This window comes from Pogona vitticeps, chromosome 6 (assembly GCF_051106095.1).
Source record: "Pogona vitticeps strain Pit_001003342236 chromosome 6, PviZW2.1, whole genome shotgun sequence".
Classification (NCBI taxonomy): domain Eukaryota; kingdom Metazoa; phylum Chordata; class Lepidosauria; order Squamata; family Agamidae; genus Pogona; species Pogona vitticeps.
The window spans coordinates 66,215,519-66,236,875 of NC_135788.1; the positions used below are offsets into that span (position 1 = coordinate 66,215,519).

Consider the following 21,357-nt stretch of genomic DNA (forward strand, 5'->3'; position numbering starts at 1 on the left):
CTTGCATATAAACAATTTGAACATCTGGCTATCTTCAAGGTGTGCAGAGCTTTCCAACCTATCATCCGTGGCAATGTTGTTCAAGTCACAACAGACAATACCACCATGCTATTCTGTGTCAACAAGCAAGGAGGTACACACACTCTTCCACTTCTTTATCTCACAGTGCAACTTTGGGAATGGTGCCTTGAATGCCACATCTTTCCCATGGCAGTACACATTGCCACGCAGGACAATCTAGTAGCTGACGAACTGAGCAGGTTGCATAGCCAGATGCACAAATGGTCTCTGGACCAATCAGTGTTTCATCAACTGTGCAAGTGCTGGGGTCAACCTCAAATTGACATGTTTGCTACACATCTAAGTACCAAATGCAACCTATTCTTCTCAAGAGTGGGCATGGGACGTGGATCACTGAGAGGTGCTCTCATGGCAGACTGGACTGCTCATCTCATATATCTGTTTCTTCCCATTCCTCTCCTCCTAAGGATAATAGCCAAAATCAGAAACGACAGTACAGACGCAATTCTGATCGCTCCGTGGTGGCCAAGACAACTGCGATTCACCATGCTACGCTCCATCTCCAGCGATTACTTCCGCCTACCACTCATCCCACACCTCAGTATCAGGGCAGAACCTACTATTCAGATCTCCACACCCTCCATCTCATAGCATGGAGGATCCTCCGTCAGTAAAAGCTATCCTTGCTCATCCCCGGAAGTCTTCTACAGTCAAACTTTATTCACACAAATGGTCTGCCTTCACCAAATTTTCCCTCCAACATAATCTTCCTACTAAACCAACAAACTTAAAAACTGTTCTACAATTTCTCTCCTATTTGATAAGCAATTATCTCTTTCGGCCCTCAAAGTTTATCTGTCAGCCATTATAGCACATCAACCACAAAATTTGGATGCTGCAATGATTTTTAGACATCCAACACTAAAACACTTCTTAAGGGGCATTGCCAACATTTGTCCATCAGCATGCCATCCTCCTCCACAATGGTCCTTATCCCTTGTGCTACACTGGCTTTCTCGTCCTCCCTTTGAACCGCTGGCCACCACTTCTTAATACCTTCTTTCTCTTAAAACTCTTTCTTGTCATCATTACATCTGCTCAGAGGGCCTCTGAGTTTGCAGTGATGAGAGTGGATCCCCCATTGCTCCAGTTTCACCCCGACAAGGTCACTCTGTTCCCAGATATCTCCTTCCTACCAAAAGCTGTGCCCCATTTCCACCTTTCTCAACTGATAATTCTGCCTATCTTTTTTCTGTCTCTTGCAAATGATTTGGAAAAATCTTTACATACACTGGACACCAGGAGGGCTCTTGCCTTTTATACTTCAAGGATGTCTCCTTTTTGAACTTCAGAAAGACTATTCATATCACCATACCCCCCTCACAGGGGATCTCATGTTTCTTCCCAGACGATCTCCCGCTGGATCATCTCTACCATAAAACTGGCATATCAGCTCGCCAAACAGCCCTTACCTGAAGGTATTAAGACTCATTCGGCTAGAGCGACAGCTACTTCTGCGGCATTCCTTCATGGAATTCCACTCCTGGACATTTATTAAACTGCCATATGGGCAACGCCTTCCACGTTTGCCTCCCACTATAGGCTAGAATTAAGAGCCAAGAAGAATGCTTCATTTGGGAGAGTTGTACTTTCTTCGATCCTTCCGTGACATCCCTCCACCTATATGGTAAGCTTGTTAGTCACTCATTAGTGTGCATTCCCAGAGACCACGAAGAAGAGAGGTTACTTATCTGTAACTCTGGTTCTTCAAGTGGTCATCTGTGAATTCACACTTCCTGCACGTCTTCCCCTCTGTCCATCACTCCTGTATCTTTTGATGCAGCAGTGGGCTATTTTTAGGAACTGAGGTGATTGTGAGGGCGGGCGGAATGTAGCATAAAGCTCTAGAATATTTTGAAGACCTCTGTGCAGGTGCAGATTAAACCCATTAGTGATTATTCACAGATGACTACTCAAAGAACCAGAGTTACAGGTAAGTAACCTCTCTTTTTCCTCTTTATGCATTATATGGGAAGCAAATGTAGAGGGTATGCGAATCATTTGTATTTGTATTTCTGCTGCTATTTTGTCCTTGCAATATGTGACCTCTAGTGAAATGGGAATATTTTACATCTCCAGGTAGGACTATGAGATCCCTGTTTGAGACCATAGTAAGTCATTTCTTGTCAGTGTAGACAATAATAAGCAAAACAGACTAACGGTGTGAATCAGTATAAAAGAGCTTCATATTTTCCTTTATTCTCTACATCTGATATACATCAATTGCATTTCTGGAGGATCAAAATAAATAGTTTTTTACATAAAATTTGGAAACAAAGTGGCATATGGAGTGTTGGGGAGTGTTGAAGAGATAATAGTTTTTGGGGAGGGCGGAATTATTAGTATCAAATGAAATTCAGACAGTAAAAGCAGATGTAGATCCTACTTTTATTCAAAATTACTTGTTTTTTAAATCATTTTCATTGGTCTCTTTAAAATCCCATCAGGCACAGAGAGATATAATATTTGAACTCCGACGAATTGCTTTTGATGCAGAATCTGAATCCAACAACAGCAGTGGCAATGTTGAGAAACGCAAGTCTATGTACACGCGGGATTACAAAAAACTTGGGTTTATTGTGAGTATTCTTGCCTAATTCTGGTAGCTTTCTAGATATCTACTTCATGCTGATTATTTGTTTTATCTCAGACATCCATGATTATAATCACACCAGCTGTCTTGATGTTCATGTTCTTTCTATGTTCCGTAAGTTTGGAAATGTATCATATTTCAACCAAATTCATAGGTGTCAATCTCTCGTCACCTGCAGAAAGATGTACAAAACCTGTTCCTTTATTTCTATGGTCTTGGATATCTCAATTCAGGAAAGTGTTTCATTTATCTTTGACTGTAGGAACTGTGTGCTTGAACTGGATACACTTCAGAATATGCATCCAGTTGCAGACAGTGTTCATGGGATATGCATTTAAATACCTGCTCATCCCCGTTCTTAAAATTCCCATACACTTAGCATCCATTAAGTTTTGTGCATTCATCCTTCAAAAACCATTTTCTTAAATGGAAAGTAGACTGAATAAAATCAGATAGAGGGACAGGTTCAGGATCATTATCATCATCTCAAAACTGCAGAACTGGAAGAGGCTCTATGGATCATTGAGTCCAACCCCTGTCAGGGAGACATAGGGGTGAATCAGACTCCCAAACTCTGGCTCTACAGCCAAATACCTAAACTATTGAGCTATCCAGGCATTTGCACCAACAGAAAGAACCCAATTTCTTTTCAAAATTGTGTATCTCCTATTGCTGTGGCACCTCGGGCTCAGCAGAATGGAGGAAATGATTTATTTGCTTTCAGTGCTTTGTTCTCTGCTTTTCTTTTGAAAAGGAATCCCCAAGTGACTACGAAAAAAACCCAACCTAAACAGACATAATAGTCTCAAAAAGTAAAATGACTGGCATGAAAAAGTGATGAAAGAATGAAAATGCTACAATTATCAATGCAGTTTCAGTTCAGTACTTGAAGGGGGGGGGAAGAATTCAGTAAGCAACTAACAGAATTGTGGATGTTCATCAATTAATTCCTATAGTCCCAAATTCTGATAAGTAAACAGATAATAATTGCAAGACCTGAATTAGTACTGGCTCTATGTTGGCCAGTGGTGGGGAATGTGCAGTCCATGGGCCTCTTGCAAATGACCCCAAGACTTCTGCCGCATTCCCCAACACCTCTAACACTCTCTCACACCCTAAATTAAAACTAGATCTCGTGACCAGTGACATCTTTTGAAGGTGCTCATGGCTATTGGGAGCCAGTTTTTAAGTAGTTTTTTTTAAAAAAGTAAATTTATTAAAACCAAGGAGGAGTGAGAAGGTGGGTATAGCCCTCTGAAGTTCTGAGAAGTGGATGTGGCCTCCAGACCATTGGAAGTTGCCTGTCATGATGTAGGCAAATGTTTTTTAATGTGGTAATTGCATGACTTGGTGTATGGTATCACAGAACTCCTCACATCACTGGTTGGAACAGAAGCAAGAGAAATAAGATTGGTTTTGCTATTTCCCCAAGAGGTAACCTAAAGTGGCATGCCTCTTTGGCACTGTTCCCTGGAGTAACCAGGTCTCAGTTCACATCTCAGCCTTTTGGCTAAGTTAAAGTGTAGTGTAGGTGTCAGTACATTGCCCAGTCTGGTATGTAGTCACTGGCTTCCAAAACATACGTCCAGATCAGAGACCGGGAGCTTGATGGGTTGATGTCCAGCTAAGTGTCTGTGATAGCTAGCTGTTCTCCTCAGGTTTAAATGGAGAGAAGGTGCTTTCCCTTGTTCCAGTCAGACATGACTTTGGTAAGAGTCAAAGAAAGGTCCTTGATTATCATTGTAGTGCTTTGCTAAGCTTCTATTGGAGAAGGCAGATTTTGGGGTCCTATACCCTCTGCTTTGTGAAAGTCAGAACCAACATGCTGAGTTAGACCTAGAAATAGGTTGGTTTAGATAGAACAGTGAGCCATTTGAATTTTGTTGTGATGGAACAAGAAAGAGCAGGAAAGGAGCCAGTTAGGATATATCTTTAAGCCTCATCCTCTGTTTTAAAATAGTCAAATTCCGATATCTTACCACAGTCTTCTGCATCCTTGGCCTCTGTGGTGTTATAATTCCAGTTTTATCTATTTTAGACTATAGGTCCCAGCAGACCCAGCCAAGTGCTTAGGAAAATTTTGGAGTTGTAGACCAGAATGTGGTGGATCTCAGGTTTGGAAAGCCTGTCTTATAATAAAACAGGATATGAAAAATCAGGTCTTTTCTAGTCAGTTATGTTGGTCTCACTAAGGTATCTATGTATATATTCAGAACAGATGGGCAAATGGGGAACCCTCCAAATGTTTTTGGTCCGTATCTCCTGATCCCTAGCCAGAATACCAAATAGTGAGGGATTCAGTGATTAAGATCTGAAAATCTCTGGATCGTTGTAGTTGTTTGCTCGTTCATTCTTTCGTTCGTTCATTACATTTATACCCCACCCATCTAGTCCTGAGGCACTACTTTGGGTGGCTAACAACATTTAAAAACAGACCACAACTGCCCATTCCCACTCACAATGTAATCTAGAGATGGGAATGACTTGCTTCATGTCGTGTCACCACAAGTCATTTGACGTGGCACCACTGACCCTTCCCCCACCCCCTGAATGACTCCCCCACTCACTAGCCGGCATGCGCTACTCACCTCCTGTGCTTCACGAAACCATCCAATTGCAGAAGCACAGACTTCCCTCATCTGCCTCCTCCAGCAGCTGCCCACTCAAAGGCAGCACTGCAGGAATCCCTGCTCCACTTCGTTGCCTGAGTCGGCAGCTGCTGGAAAAGGTGGAGAACTGAAGTCCATGTTCCTGCTGCAACTGAACGGTAATGCAGATAGAAGGAGATAGAGCAGCACATGCCAGGTGGTGAGTGGGGGAGCCAGTGGGTGGCGGTGAGGGAAGGGAACATGCAGCACCTGTGTTGCCATGATGACAACTTGCAATGACATGACATGAAGTGAGTCATACCCATTTCTAGTGAGATCTATTTAAGCATTTGTATCTTACTCTTCAGTGAGAAGAGGCTGTTGGGTCAGATTGCAAAACTCAGTTGTAACAGCTGCTGCCCTCACATTTTCATTTTAAGGGCCTTGGCACAGAAGGGGAGAGGTTTGAGAGGAAGGAGAGAAAAAGCAAATAGGTGGAATGAGACAGTTCAGTGACAGCAGGAGCTAGAAGTTTTCCCAGCTAAGGCAGTAATGTAGCGCTGATCTCCCCTTCCTATCCTGATGGAATGGGTGCTAGATGATGCATGGTTGATGCCACAGTTTGCCCCTCTACTGCATTCTAAAGGGATATTAGGTCTGCCCCACCTGTGTCTTCCAGCTGAGAGTGTAATGCAAAGATATTGGATTCCTGGAGTAAGAAAGATGTTTATTATAAAATAGGTGAAGATATCCTTTTAGAACATGTATTGTTACACCAAGAATATCCTAGCTTCTTTTGCCCCTAAAGGCTTGATGGTGATATTTGTAGCTTTAATTTCAGGTTTGGAAAGAGCCACATTTAGCAGTTAAAATATTCACAGTGTTCTTTGAATTGCTCAAAAGCAAAATGAATAAAACTAGAATGAAGTCAAAATATTGTCTGCTGGTTTTTTGCTGAAAAATTGCTAACCATTTTAATGATGTCCCTCAGTTCTGGTGTCCAGCTTTCACAACCACCATTTTGCTGTCACTGATTAAAGTGCCTCCAGTAAAGGAAAACCCAAAGGAAAAGATACTGACAGAGTGATTTGTAAGTCAGGCAGACTGTTTGTGGGAAGCAGATTAGTTGCAGTTAATTAAGCAATAAATTGAGAACAGGCTTTAAGGAGGAGAATTTCAGGAAGACATGTGGGGCAGTCACTGTGCCTGGCAGGAGTATTTAATCAGAAGCTATATTCCAGACCCCATAACTGTCTCTAATCATTAATTTAAACAAGGCTCCTGTAGCCTCTTGAGTCTTTTGTTCTGGACATCTGGTGTGGCTTGTAGCACTTCATGAAACAAAATGTTGAGGCTTTGTAACCTAGAACCATAGAAGTAAGCCATAGGCTTGTGTTCGTCACTAAATCATTTATGGATTTCTTTTCCCAATAAAATTAAGAAATGACATTTCTGTAAAACACACCAACTTTTCATTACTAACAATATTGTACCAGCTCATGATAGCAGGAATTTAAGAATAAGAAAACAAAACTAAAGTAGGGCAATGTTAAATTTTGTCTTTCCAATGATCTTGATAACAGGACTAATCATTCTGCCTATCAAAAGTTGCAAATCAGATTACCTACCAAGTTGCAAATGTTTAATAAATTCAGAGTAAAATAGAGCCTTTTTAGGCTGAAATCCTGTGTGCAGGAGTAGACTCAGCTGAACACAGTGGATTGAGTAAAGATGCATTATGATTAGAGGGTTCTCCAGTGGGAGTGCAAAGTTTTGTTGTGTTAATGAGTTCACGGTAGTGGCAGTGTCTACTGCACTCAGTTTTAATTAGCAGGAGGAGGAGGAAAAGGGGGAAACCTACATGTTTCCATCTCTTAATTTGGGGAAGCCTGGGTGATTGTTTATATACATTCATTCATACACAAAGTAGAGGAACATAGAATTTAAGTTTTTCATGTGGTTCTACTTACAAGTTACCAGTTATTTTTTGGCTTAGAATCACATGAAAAACAAGAGTTGAATTTGGTCTCCTATTTTCTGTGTATGCGTAGAATGACTATATATAAACAACAGCCTGGACATCCCCAAACTTGGACTTCAGATTTTCTTAAATCATTTTTATTCTGCACGTTTTAAATCCATCTCCCAAAGATATTCTAGACAAATGCTCTAGAGATTTCAGTGGTAAATTTAGAACCTCAAGGTGAGAAGAAACAGAGTTCATAAATGCCACAGCTTGAGTTCTTTGATCATGAAAAAAAATGCATGGTCATGTCATGAAGTTTAAAAGATCACTGTGTGTATGTTCTTCTGTTAATATGTTGAATGTAATGTTTATAAGTTTTAGTTTTACTTAGTAAGTTCAAAGGAGACAAGATCATTTAACTGAGAGAACTGTTTGTTGCTCTTCAACGAAAGAAAATTGGAAATGCTAAAGACCACAAAGGCTCATGATCTTATAATATATTGAAGCATATACAGTATGGGACTGCCAAGTGCTGCTTGCATAAGGTCTTCAATCAAGGGTTAAAGTCCTTAGGGTAAAATACTGGCTTAAACTGATTTTTCATTAGAAGGCTTGGCCCCACTGATCCTACTAGATTCTTTTCATTTGGAGTGGAAGAAGCATATAACTGAAGAGATATCGAAAATTGGCTTTTTTCCCATTATATTTATAGCAATGGGTCTCACCAATGTCATCAAAGTGGTGAAGTTAAGGGTATGGGATATTGAACTACAGGACCATGTTGGCTGGTTAGGGAAGTCTAAGATCCTTAAGAAATCTGCTTTTATCACCTCCTCGTATTTAGCTAGCACTGTGACATCTAAGGGGACGTGGTGGTGCTGCGGGTTAAACCAGTGGTTCTTAACGTGGGCGATAATGCCCCCCAGGGGGCGATTTCATTTTTCAGGGGGGGCGATAAAACGAAAAGGGGTGGTGTGGGGGCGCTGGAGCAGAAGGGGGGCGGTAGGGGGGCCCTGGAGCAAGCCAAACCTGTTAAGATGGCTGCAGCCTTTTTACAGTGTGCATGAATATATATTTTCCTCCAATCTTAATTTGGTTTCAGAGTTTTCATCTTGAAATTTTTAGTTCCTGCATTGTGGTTTGTTTTTATGCCCTTTTTATATTTCTTTTTGCATCTTAAAATTTGCTTGCAACTAAATCATTAAATGTTTTTGGGGCATTTCATTTTCTTGGAATTGAATTTTGTTTTCAGGGGTCATTGGATTTAAGTGCAATAAATAAATAAATAAATAAATAAATAAATAAATAAATAAAGAAAGAAAGAAAGAAAGAAAGAAAGAAAGAAAGAAAGAAAGAAAGAAAGAAAGAAATCATCACCGTGGGGAGGGGGGCGGTGATAACTTCCTCAATGGCTCAAGGGGGCGTTTCTTTCAAAAAGGTTAAGAACCACTGGGTTAAACCACAGAAGACTCTGTGCTGCAGGGTCGGAAGACCAGCAGTCATAAGATCGAATCCACGTGACGGAGTGAGCTCCCGTCATTTGTCCCAGCTCCTGCCAACCTAGCAGTTCGAAAGCATGTAAATGTGAGTAGATAAATAGGTACCACCATGGTGGGAAGATAAACAGTGTTCCGTGTCTGGCCACATGACCACGGAAACTGTCTTCGGACAAATGCTGGCTCTATGGCTTGGAAACAGGGATGAGCACCGCACCCTAGAGTCAGACACGACTGGGAACCTTTACCTTTACCTATTATGTACAGATGCTACTCTCTGACAATAGCACTTATATTACAAGACAAGTGGCCAAATTTTGTGCTGCAGCAATGGTTATTCGTGTTCAGATGTTTGGGTAGGTGATTTTAGATGGATAATATAATGCTTTTAATATAACACTGGCTGAGATTTTATTTATACTAAGGATAATGTTTTATCATGTTTTAATGGAAATTCTATAATTCTGTCTGATTTTATAAAACTACAATTACATGTATTATTTTATATTGATTTGGTTTTACTGGTCTTTGACCGTAATAAAGTATTCATTCAAGGTCTTCAACTGGTCACCAGTGGTATCCATCTTAATGGATCTGAAGAAAAGTAACTAGTTTTTATGTACTAAATCCAGCATATAAACAGGCCAAGTTGCATAATCTTATGAGTTGGGAGAGTTGATGCCTTTTCACCATCTATGTTATTTGGAGTTCTTCAGAGGAAGAGTGGAATATAAGTGAAACAGAATAAAGGGAGAATTTCAGCTTGGAATATAAACAGGATGAAGTGCACATGCTTAGCATTTTCCTCTTCCACACAGCATCGTAATTATTCTTAATTTGAGGGATATTTGCTGAAGCTAGAAAAGCATCTGTTTGCAGAACGACCACTGTACTGCTAGTAATAATTAATATTAGTTCTAATATACCCTCACTGGGCATTCAAAGTTCTTCACATAATTTAATGAATAAAATGAACAAAACAATGTTTTTAAACCCATTTTGAAAGGAAAAAAGAGGGATAAAGTGTCATCTAGTGTAACCAAGGTATAGTAACACTTCAGAGTTATTTCCCCCCCCCCCCCCGTTAAATAAATGTCATCCAATACTATATTTTAGGTCCATCTTCCCAACAAGATTTTTTTTTACAATAGGTCTATTCAAGGGTTCCTTTATTCCATTTGGGCACATTCAGATGTTTGGATTTGTCCTGATATGTTTTTGACCAATTTAAAAACATATTAGGCCAAATCTAAGTTGAAGTTCAGATCTTTGAATCATGACATCGTCCATTTAATTTCACCATGCACCATTGATTTGCATGGTGAAATGAATCTGGTTGTAGCTTTTCTATTTTTTACATACATTGGCATGAAATTTGAAGAAATGGTAGCCCTGTCAAAGCAAATGTTTCCTGCCATATACTGTACAGGCAAATAGGTATTTAGGGTATTTGTTGCTGGTGGTGGTTTGTCTTATTGAGCTGGCAGTGTTTAAAGTTTCCCTTTAAAATAGCCATATTTCCTTGCTTTTTCACAAAAGCACATGAAATTAAGGGACATTGTAGCTACTTTTGTGCAGTACTTCCTCACAAGTATCACAAAGGTAAGTTAACAAGTTTTTTTTTTTGCTGTGCACATTTGTGATGTAATATTTATTTATAATTTGTCTATTTAAAATATGTTTACCCTGCCTTTCTTCTAAAAACAAGATGGTGTACAGAATTATTTTTTGAAAGTATACAAAAATAATGGAAATCCTTGTAACTAGCACACTAGTGTGAACTAGGACTGGGAAATCAATTTGGTCTAACCTCAAATTGAATTTGGTTGAAACTGATTTGAGTCCAGTCCAAACCAGATTGGATTTCCATGAATTAGGTCTGAAACTCTGGATCAATTCAGTGCCACATACACTAATCCAGCAAGTGTGTCTCCAGTATGATATAAATTGTTGTTTTTATGTGTTGTCGTCACCTCTCATTTAAAATGACCTTATGAATGAGCAGTTTCCAAAATGTCCTGTCTTCAGCTGCTCCACTCAGCTCTTGCTCAACACTCAGCGGTATAATGTTCAGCCTGATGAAGATTTCTACAGGAATTGAAAGCTAACTAAACTTGCATCTGTTTGTGAAATTTGGTGGTGATTGAGGTGTTAAGCACCCTTGTCATCAGATTATACACAAAGACCGCCGTGCTTTTTTCTTTTTATTTGTATTCACATTTTAAGGTCGATCATAATCATTCTGAGGAGGAGGAGGAGGTGTTTTGCTGTGGTGGTCATAGTTACTGAGGAGCTCAAAGAATGAAATAAAAATTTATCCAGGGTTGTTGACATACTTGTTGACTCTTCTTCTGGCCACATGAGGGTGCTCTTTCCTTAACAAAGTCCTTTGGCAATGCATGCATTAAGGTGATCAATAGGTTGAATGAGTGATGTTACACAATGACACATGACATTTTGCCATGTTCTGGCTATTCGTTATGGCATGTTTCTTAAACTGTTTCTGCTGTTCATTGCATTACCGATGTCATCTGCTACCATTCCTCCCTTCTCTGCCTCTGGGCAATGATCCATCACTTCTCCATTTTGCATAGCAGCTGCCACACCGTTGAGACTAAGAGAGAATTGTACTTGACGTAGCAGCGTACCTATCAGTTTTTAGAGTGACTCTTTCAGGAAGGAGCAAAGAGGTTTGTACAGAGGTAAAAAGCTCATTCATATCATAGCCCATTTAGCTAGATGGTTACTTTTTCTACCATTGTGTTTCTTTCCTTGAAGTATGCTAAAAAGTCAGAGTGTTTTCTTCCATCCTGAGTTCTTCAGCTGGTGTCTTCAGATGAGATTCGGTCTTGAGGAAGCCTTAAAATAGGGTGCAGCATCACTTTACAGTTAGATTCAATTATGTTCTAATCATGATACAAGGAACATTTCTTGTAATGTCTGGACAGGCGTCATATGGGTGGAGAAGTAGTAATAGTAATTATGTGCTGCCATTCATTTCTGACTTATGGTGACCCTTCTCTGGGTTTTTTTAGGTGGAGAGTACTCAGAAGTGGTTTATCATTCCCTTCTTGTGGGGGAATGCCCTAGGACCATGTAATTTGCAAAGTCCACACAGGGTGGTTCTTCAATAAGGCAGAGAGGGGGACTGAGTCCTGGCTCCACAGCCAAGTGCTTCAGCTTAGTGAGCTGTCTGGCTAATTATGTGCTGTCAAGTAAATTCCATCCTTTCCCAGGAACTCACGGTGCCCAGTGTAGTGTAGTTCAGTGGTTTCCAACCTTGGGTCCTCAAATTTTTGTGGCCTACAACTCCCTGAAATCCTGACCAGCACAGCTAATGGTGACGGCTTCTCAGAGTTTTAAGCCGGGAACATCTGGAGACCCAAGGCTGGGAACTGCTGATGTTGTGGATAAAGTGATGGACTAGGGCTCTGGAGATCAGAGTTTGAATCCCCACTTGGCCATGGAAACTCACTGGGGGAGTAGAACTGGTAAAACTGCTCCTTAAATATCTCGCTTACTTTGGAAGCCCTATTAGGATCACTGTAAGTTTATTCTGACCTGACAGCACATATATAATTGGGGAAATCAGAAGTTGAGCACCCTTCAGAAGGGCCTCAGAAGCTGTGCTACTTATACTCATGGGTATAAGTAGCACAGCTTGTTTCCGTGGTAACATACAGTGTCTTATAGAAGGCTAACATAAATGTAGTCAGGGTATAAAACATTGGTTTCTTGGTTTGCAGAGCAGATATAGTTTGTTCCTGACAGTTACCACCAGATGTCAGCCATTTCCTGGTAAGTAGACCAACAGAAAGCATTCACATGGTATTGGTTGTGCAGTAGTTTTGTCAAGCACAAATAATTCTTGTCATTCAACCCTGTTGTTTGCAAATTTCCACTCCTGTGTGAAATATCACTGAATCTCACATTGATAGTTGTCTGGGGTCAAAAATTCCTTTCTCTTCAGTGAAATGACAGGTAAACCTATGTGCTGGAGAGGAAGCAAAAACAGCATAGCAGAAGTTAGAGCACTGGTTCTTAACCTTGGGTTGCTCAGGAGTTTTGGACTGCAACTCCCAGAAGCCTTCACCACCAGCTGTCGTGACTGGGGTTTCTGGGAGTTGCAGTTCAAAAGCATCCGAGTAACAAAGGTTAAGAACCACTGAGTTAGAGTAATGAAAACAGGGCACTTTTTGGTTCTCTTTCAGTTACATCTTTTTTCCGTTCTTGGGAAGCTTTCTAAGTGTAATGCCAGTCCCCTGACATCGGTGCTTCCTACCAATTACAGGATGAAGCCATCATTCCACTTGCTCAAAGCATCTGCTTCAAAGCATCTGTGGTGTTTCAGCTGACTCCCAGAGAGCCAGTTCATATTGGTGAGGTTCTGTTAAAGGGATGTGGATTAGAGAAGCAAGGATGCAAGAAATATGCAGCAAAAAAAATTCTAATGTTATAAGGGGTGGGAAAAATCAATTTGATTCACATTTTAGTATGAATCAGACCAATTTGCACTGAAGTAAAATGGCATCATTCCTCTACACACTTCTCCAAATTTTATGATGCAAGTCACCAGTCAAAATAAAAATGTGTACTACTGTTTATGTTGAGGTAAAACGTTATTCATAACCCATCCACACCTTCCTTACATTACTTCCTCAAGTGTAAACAGTAATCCTATGTGTTTAAGAGCTGAGATTAGCATTACAGCATATCACTCAGTTAGATGTAGAAACATATAAAAACTGGTAAATAAAATGCACAAAAAACGAAAAGGAGGTTAACAGAAGAGAAGGGGAAGAAATAAGAAAGGTAATTTTAAAACAACAGCTTTGATGTTGCTTCATGTGTCCAAGTTAGCTGTGAAACAGTTCCAAGAATGTGGACCAAGTTCTCAGATATTCCCTGTTTGTCTCTTGCCTGTGAAATGCTACTTCTAATTTTTTTTTGGTCAAGAGATTGTCTGTCCATTCCTCTATGTGAGGCATGAGGAGACTTTCATCCCTGTGAATCAATATGCTTGGCCATAATGGCTGGCTGTAGAATCCAAAATCTGTGTCCCTTTGTAGTATCCCATTTCAAAGGTAACAGTAAACTACAAGCAGAAGAATCCAATGTTGTATCCAGCTGTTATTATTCTTGTTATGGTCATGTGCTTGCTTGTGAACTGCCCAGAGTAATGCTGTGGCACTAGTGCATTCGGTATATCAGATTGCAAAAATAAATAAAATAAATACTAAATAAATCACTTCAGACTTCATAATGGGAGATAAGAACATAAGTCTCCTGAGCCCTAGCTTGACACACTTGTCAGCTGTACCCCACTGACTCTCAGTGTATCCAATACAGTGGTGCCTCGCAAGACTATTTTAATTTGTTCCGCGAAAATCGTCATCTTGTGAAAAAATTGTCTTGCAAGGTTCCCTATGCATCAATCTTAAAAGAAAAAAGTCTTGCGAAGCATCGGTCTCAAAAAATAAAGTCTTGCAAAGCATCGGCCTCAAAAAAACCCACATCTTGCGAAGCATGGTCATAGAAAAAACGTCTTGCAAGACACCATAGTGATCGCAAAAACCAATCGTCTTGCGGGTTTTTCATCCCACGAGGCAATCGTCTAGCGAGGCACCACTGTATAAAGTTGATATGTTTTGTTACACTCATGCAGAAGGCTATGATAACTAGAAAGGCCCATAGCATGTGAGTTAGGGTATCTCCACTTTCAGAACACTTCCAGAATTTTTTATACTCAGTTATGTTCATCTGCCATGGACACAGTCCAGTTTTTTTTGTTGGATAACATCTCAAGAAAAGTTTTTTATGTTTGTAAGGATAACGTTGCTTTGAAGAATATCTAGTGGTCCCTCTCATTGAACAGCTTAATAGATCCACAACTCATCGAATATAGGAGTCAATACAGTTCTACCATAGAAATAGAATAATTTGTATCCCCCATAAGAATGACTGTACTGCATTCAGGAATCAAAGCACTTCAACAATTTCTGGTGCTATTAGGTCATCTGGTTATTTTTTACATCCACATTCCTTATTCCACATTTTTTACATCCACGTTCCTTCCCAATCTTGGGTTCTCAGATGTTTTTGAACTGTAACTCCGAGAAGCCATTACCAGCACAGCTACTGGTGTAGGCTTCTTGGAGTTGCAGTCCAGCAAAGTCTGGGGACTCAGGGTTGGGAACCACTACCTTAGAGAAACAGATATGTAAATGCTCCATCGAAGAGTCTTTGTCTGTTTTAAAATTAGAGATCTACAAAGACTTATACATCAAAGGAGGGAATACCTCAATTAATCCAGGAACTACTCTATCTGTTATTAGGACCAGTTTCTCACTGTATATTTTATGGTATTCAGTGGAATACAGATATGGACCAGGATGCTGCTGTCCTCCTGCCTAAGGTTGTATGTCATCATGGCTACCCTGACTTTGGATATAGCAGCTCTTAATAATGATATTATATTCTATTCAAGGCAGTTTCCATGGTTTTTCCATCAGTATGTTCTTCTCCTACCTGTGATTCTTCCATATATTATTTCTGCTTGGTGGAAGTGCAGCAATAGATGTTGTGTCGCAGAGCAAATCAGCATTCCATGCCATAAGACCATTATAAAAATAGGATGCCCTAAACAAAAAAGTATAACTTTGAACCTGAACTTCAGAGCAGTACCAAATTTGACACAGATGTAGGAGACAGTGTGTAACACTTTTAAGTTCTGTGGGACTGTTTGCTTGTGTGTGTGTTTAGTCGTTTAGTCGTGTCCGACTCTTCGTGACCCCATGGACCAGGGCACGCCAGGCCCTCCTGTCTTCTACTGCCTCCCGGAGTTGTGTCAGGTTCATGTTGGTTGCTTCGCAGACACTGTCCAGCCATCTCATCCTCGGTCGTCCCCTTCTCCTCTTGCCATCACACCTTCCTAACATCAAGGTTTTTTTCCAAGGACTCTTTTCTTCTCATGAGATGGCCAAAGTACTGGAGCCTCAGCTTCAGGATCTGTCCTTCAAGTGAGCATTCAGGGTTGATTTCCTTTAGAACTGATAGGTTTGTTCTCCTTGCAGTCCAGGGGATTCTCAAGAGCCTCCTCCAGCACCACAATTCAAAGGCATCAATTCTTCGGCGGTCTGCTTTCTTTATGGTCCAGCTCTCACTTCCATACATCACGACAGGAAAAACCATAGCTTTGACTATTCGGACTTTTGTTGGCAAGGTGATGTCTCTGCTTTTCGAGATGCTGTCAAGATTTGTCATCGCTTTCCTCCCAAGAAGAAGGCGCCTTTTAATTTCAGGGCTGCTGTCTCCATCTGCAGTGATCATGGAGCCCAGGAAGATAAAATTTGACACTGCCTCCATATCTTCCCCTTCTATTTCCCAGGAGGTGATGGGACCAGTGGCCATGATCTTAGTTTTTTTGATGTTGAGTTTCAGACCGTTTTTTGCACTCTCCTCTTTCACTCTCATTACAAGGTTCTTTAATTCCTCCTCACTTTCTGCCATCAGAGTGGTATCATCTGCATATCGGAGGTTGTTGATATTTCTTCCGGCAATCTTAATTCCGGCTTGGGTTTCTTCCAGTCCAGCCTTCCGCATGATGTATTCTGCATATAAGTTAAATAAGCTGGGGGACAATATACAGCCTTGCCGTACTCCTTTCCCAATTTTGAACCACTCAGTTGTTCCATGACCAGTTCTAACTGTTGCTTCCTGTCCCACATATAGGTTTCTCAGGAGACAGATAAAGTGGTCAGGCACTCCCATTTCTTTAAGAACTTGCCATAGTTTGCTGTGGTCCACACAGTCAAAGGCTTTTACATAGTCAATGAAGCAGAAGTAGATATTTTTCTGGAACTCTCTGGCTTTCTCCATAATCCAGCGCAAGTTAGCAATTTGGTCTCGAGTTCCTCTGCCTCTTCGGAATCCAGCTTGTACTTCTGGGAGTTCTCGGTCCACATACTGCTGAAGCCTACCTTGTAGGATTTTGAGCATAACCTTGCTAGCGTGTGAAATGAGTGCAATTGTACGGTAGTTGGAGCATTCTTTGGCACTGCCTTTCTTTGGGATTGGGATGTAGACTGATCTTTTCCAATCCTCTGGCCACTGTTGAGTTTTCCAAACTTGCTGGCATATTGAATGTAGCACCTTAACAGCATCATCTTTCAAGATTTTAAATAGTTCAACTGGAATGCCATCACCTCCACTGGCCTTGTTGTTAGCCAGGCTTTCTAAGGCCCACTTGACTTCGCTCTCCAGGATGTCTGGCTCAAGGTCAGCAACTACATTGTCTGGGTTGTCCGGGATATCCAAATCTTTCTGATATAATTCCTCTGTGTATTCTTGCCACCTCTTCTGTTTGCTTACTATTGATGAATCTTGCAAACATAATTTCACAAAATAAGTCTCTTATTGGCATTCATATAACAGAAACAATTACAACAACAACAAAATACTACAATTTATGCACCCAAGTTCTTGGCAACAACCAGTACAGAGAATTGCTTGTAGAATTTTGTGATTGGGTTCTTGCTTCAGATAGGGCAGCTCCCCCTCTTTAGTGAAAGTTACCACAGGAGACGGATTAATGTTAGACAATGGTTTAATATCTTTTAATGGTGCAGAATGTGCAACAACTTCAGTGGATCCAACAGGACCAGCAGCAATAGATGCCTCAGGCCACATCTCTTGTAACCCTGGCACAACTAGCGAGTCCTTCTCTCAATCGGTAGGCTTCTATAGGGGTTGACTCCTCACCATGCAGATAGTCCTGTAGAAAGGGTGTCAAGCTCAATCGCCCTCGGAGGAGGTATCAAACCCACAGAGATCGGATCCGGGTGTACCACCTTCTTCCGGGGACCTTTCCCCTCTGGGAAATATAGTCCATTCCAAAGGTTCTGACTCCCCCAGCTGCACCTCATTTCCTGCACTTTCCCGACTCTTGGACGGTCTCTTCCCTGTGTCACCCTTTGTCTCTTCCCTTGTGTGGGAAGGAGAACATGTAGGGTCCTTCTGCCCCTCTTTCCTCCACCTCAGAATTCTCCCACTCCTCTGAACCCCAAGTCCTCTGTATACATTCCATTCCCTTTATATCTTTTTCGTCTCCTGTCATCAGGAAGCCTTCCACTACTGGCTCCCCCTTTCCTGCCAAGGCCATCCCACTTTTCTCTCTCCCTGACTTTGCACCTTCACCTAGAATCAGGTTTTGAACCATTGGAGGTAATGCTATAAAAATGATGCTATATCCTTCTGCTCTAGACAAGTGAGGGGATGGCTCACTTCCAGGTTCAGCCATCCTTACTGGATCCTCGTTACAAAGTTCAAATGTCCCTTTGAATTCAAAATCAGACAAAAATCCAAGATATCTTCGTCAACTAGGTTGGGTATACATAACACAGGAGAATCTTCAAAACTCTAAAATAAAATATCAGTGCAATAGTATGCAATTCATTAATTCACTAAGTAGATTTGCACCTCCAGCACAACATATAAAAATTATACCTAAACCAAAGATTACAGAGGCCTTAGTGGTCCAACTAGTAACAGCAACTCTAGCCTCTTCAGATCTCCCAATCTTGCTGAGATTTAAACCTCTTACTCACAGTCCTTCTTTTTCTTAGTCCCACCTCTTTGGGATAAACCAATATTTCATAGGGGTTACATCTGCTCTTGCTCTGTGCCAAATTTGGAGAAATTTGAAAAGTTTTCAAGTTTGATATTTTAAAATAAAGCTGTTTTACCTACTACCAATCCTGTGCCCCAATGCAAACACCATCAGTCTTTTTTGTCTGCAGATTTAAAACAGTTCAAATATAGTGAAAAGACCAAGCTTGCTTATCTTGAAATAGAATGGTTGGCCCCAGTCACATTTTTTATTTGGAAGGTATCCAGGCTTCACGAGTTGTATTACTGACACTGACAGAATCTCTTTCAAAAGGGGGGGGGGCTCTGACTGACTTAAAAACAGGCTATCAGCATGAACATTCTAAGCGGTTAGAGACATTGTTTCAGCTTGAGATTCAGGAAGGGACAGCTGAATTTTGACCCTGCCACTCAGGACCAAATTAAATGGCTCTCAGGAGGATAACTTTTTAACTTCTTCCTGGCCAAATAGATATTAAAAAGAGACTCTGTTTCTGATATAAAATATTTAAAAGAATATTTTTTTAAAAAATAGAGAATTCAGAAGCTCATATTTAAGCTGTGAAATCGCTGGGTTTTGGTTTGAGGCTGGGGATGATCTTACTCAATGTTAGCAGAGGTTTGGTGCCTCTTGCACCAATCTTGTCACTATACAGTTGTTTGGTAATTAATAAAATAACTCAAAAGATGCTATATACCACCAAGTTACTGCTGATGTATGCTGACTATATGAGTTACTGGCTTCCAAAGTGCCTTATTAAAATTCTGTTCAGATCTTGCAAACAAAAAACATCTAATGTTAAGTTGTTCTCTCTTTCTACTGCCCTCCCCTTCTGAGCAACATTGTCTTTTCCATTAAGTTCTGCTAAGATCTTGTAAACTTAGAGCTTTGGCTTCCTCTATTGCGCCAACTCATCTCATGCTAGATTTTCAATTTTTTTCTACTACTCTACCTCACTTTCCCCAGCAATATAGTCTATTCTGGACACTTCTGTATTTCCATTATATGTGCATGGTAGGATAGACTCAGTTTAAATATTTTTGCTCTAGTGAATTAAGCAACCACTTTTCTGCTTTTCCCTCTGTCTTTCAAATCTGTATTGTTGTTGTTTAGTTGTTCAGTCATGGCAGACTCTTTGTGACCCCATGGACCACAGCTGTAACGCCCCCCTGTTCTCCACTGCCTCCCAGAGTTTGGTCAAATTCATGTTGGTAGCTTCAGTGACACTGTCCAACCATCTCGTCCTCTCCTGTCCCCTTCTCCTCTAGCCTTCACTCTTTCCCAACATCAGGGTCTTTTCCAGGGAGTCTTCTCTTTTCATGAGATGGCCAAAGTATTGAAGCCTCAGCTTCAGGATCTGTCCTTCCAGTGAGCACTCAGGGTTGATTTCCCTCAAAATGGATAGGTTTGTTCTCTTTGCACTCCAGGGGACTCTCAAGAGTATCCTCCAGCACCACAATTCAAAAGCATCAATTTTTGGCGGTCAGCCTTCTTTAAGGTCCAACTTTCACTTCCATACTTTGCTACTGGAAAAACCTTAGCTTTGACTATTCGGACCTTTGTCGGCAGGTGATGTCTCTGCTTTTTAAGATGCTGTCTAGGTTTGTCACTGCTTTCCTCTCAAGAAGCAGGTGTCTTTTGATTTTGTGGCTCCTGTCACCATCTGCAGTGATCCTGGAGCCCAAGAAAGTAAAATCTGTCACTGCCTTCATATCTTCCCCTTCTATTTGCCAGGAGGTGATGGGACCAGTGGCCATGATCTTTTTTTTTAATGTTGAGCTTCAGACCATTTTTGCACTCTCCTCTTTCACCCTCATTAAGCCGTTCTTTAATTCCTCCTCACTTTCTGCCATCAGATTGATATCATCTGCATATCTGAGGTTGATATTTCTTCCAGCAATCTTAATTCTGGTTTGGGATTTCTCCAGTCCAGCCTTTCACATGATGTATTCTGCATATAAGTTAAATAAACAAGGGGACAATATACAGCCTTGTCGTACTCCTTTCCCAATTTTGAACCAATCAGTGTTTCCATATCCAGTTCTAACTGTTGCTTCCTGTCCCACATATAGATTTCTCAGAAGACAGACAAGGTGGTCAAGCACTCCCATTTCTTTAAGAACTTGCCATAGTTTGCTGTGGTCCACACAGCCAAACGTTTTTGTGTAGTCAATGAAGCAGAAGTAGATGTTTTTCTGGAACCCTCTGGCTTTCTCCATAATCCAGCACATGTTATCAATTTGGTCTCTAGTTCCTCTACCCCTTCGGAATCCAGCTTGTACTTCTGGGAGTTCTCAGTCCACATACTGCTGAAGCCTACCTTGTAGGATTTTTAGCATAACTTTGCTAGCGTGTGAAATGAGTGCAGTTGTACGGTAGTTGGAGCATTCTTTGGCACTTCCCTTCTTTGGGATTGGGATGTAGACTGATCTTTTCCAATCTTCTGGCCACTGCTGAGTTTTCCAAACTTGCTGGTATATTGAGTGTAACACCTTAACAACATCATCTTTTAAGATTTTAAATAGTTCGACTGGAATGCCATCACCTCCACTGGCCTTGTTGTTAGCCATGCTTTCTAAGGCCAACTTGACTTCACTCTCTAGGATGTCTGGCTCAAGGTCAGCAACCACACTATCTGGGTTGTGCGGGACATCCTGATCTTTCTGGTATAATTCGTCTGTATATTCTTGCCACCTCTTGATGTTTTGTGCTTCTGTGAGGTCCCTACCATTTTTGTCCTTTATCATATTCATCTTTGCACAAAATGTTCCTTTAACATCTCCAATTTTCTTGAACAGATCTCTGGTTGTTCCCTTTCTATTCTTTTCTTCTATTTCTTTGCATTGTTTATTTAAGAAGGCCCTCTTGTCTCTCCTTCCTAGTCTTTGGAAGTCTGCATTCAATTTTCTGTAACTTTCCCTATCTTCCTATCTGTATGGCTCTCTCCAAACACCAAATTTCAAATAAATTGATTTTTATCCCTGTCT

At 40.8% G+C, this 21,357-nt stretch overlaps 1 protein-coding gene across 1 annotated transcript in view; it reads left to right on the top strand.

Moving 5' to 3' along the window:
* ELMO1 (engulfment and cell motility 1) overlaps positions 1–21,357 on the top strand; it is a 427,005-nt gene that overhangs the window by 197,307 nt on the left and 208,341 nt on the right. Inside the window, exon 13 of the mRNA XM_020788158.3 lies at positions 2,529–2,660. Coding sequence (XP_020643817.2) covers positions 2,529–2,660 — 132 coding nt within the window. The remainder of the gene's footprint in view (positions 1–2,528; positions 2,661–21,357) is intronic.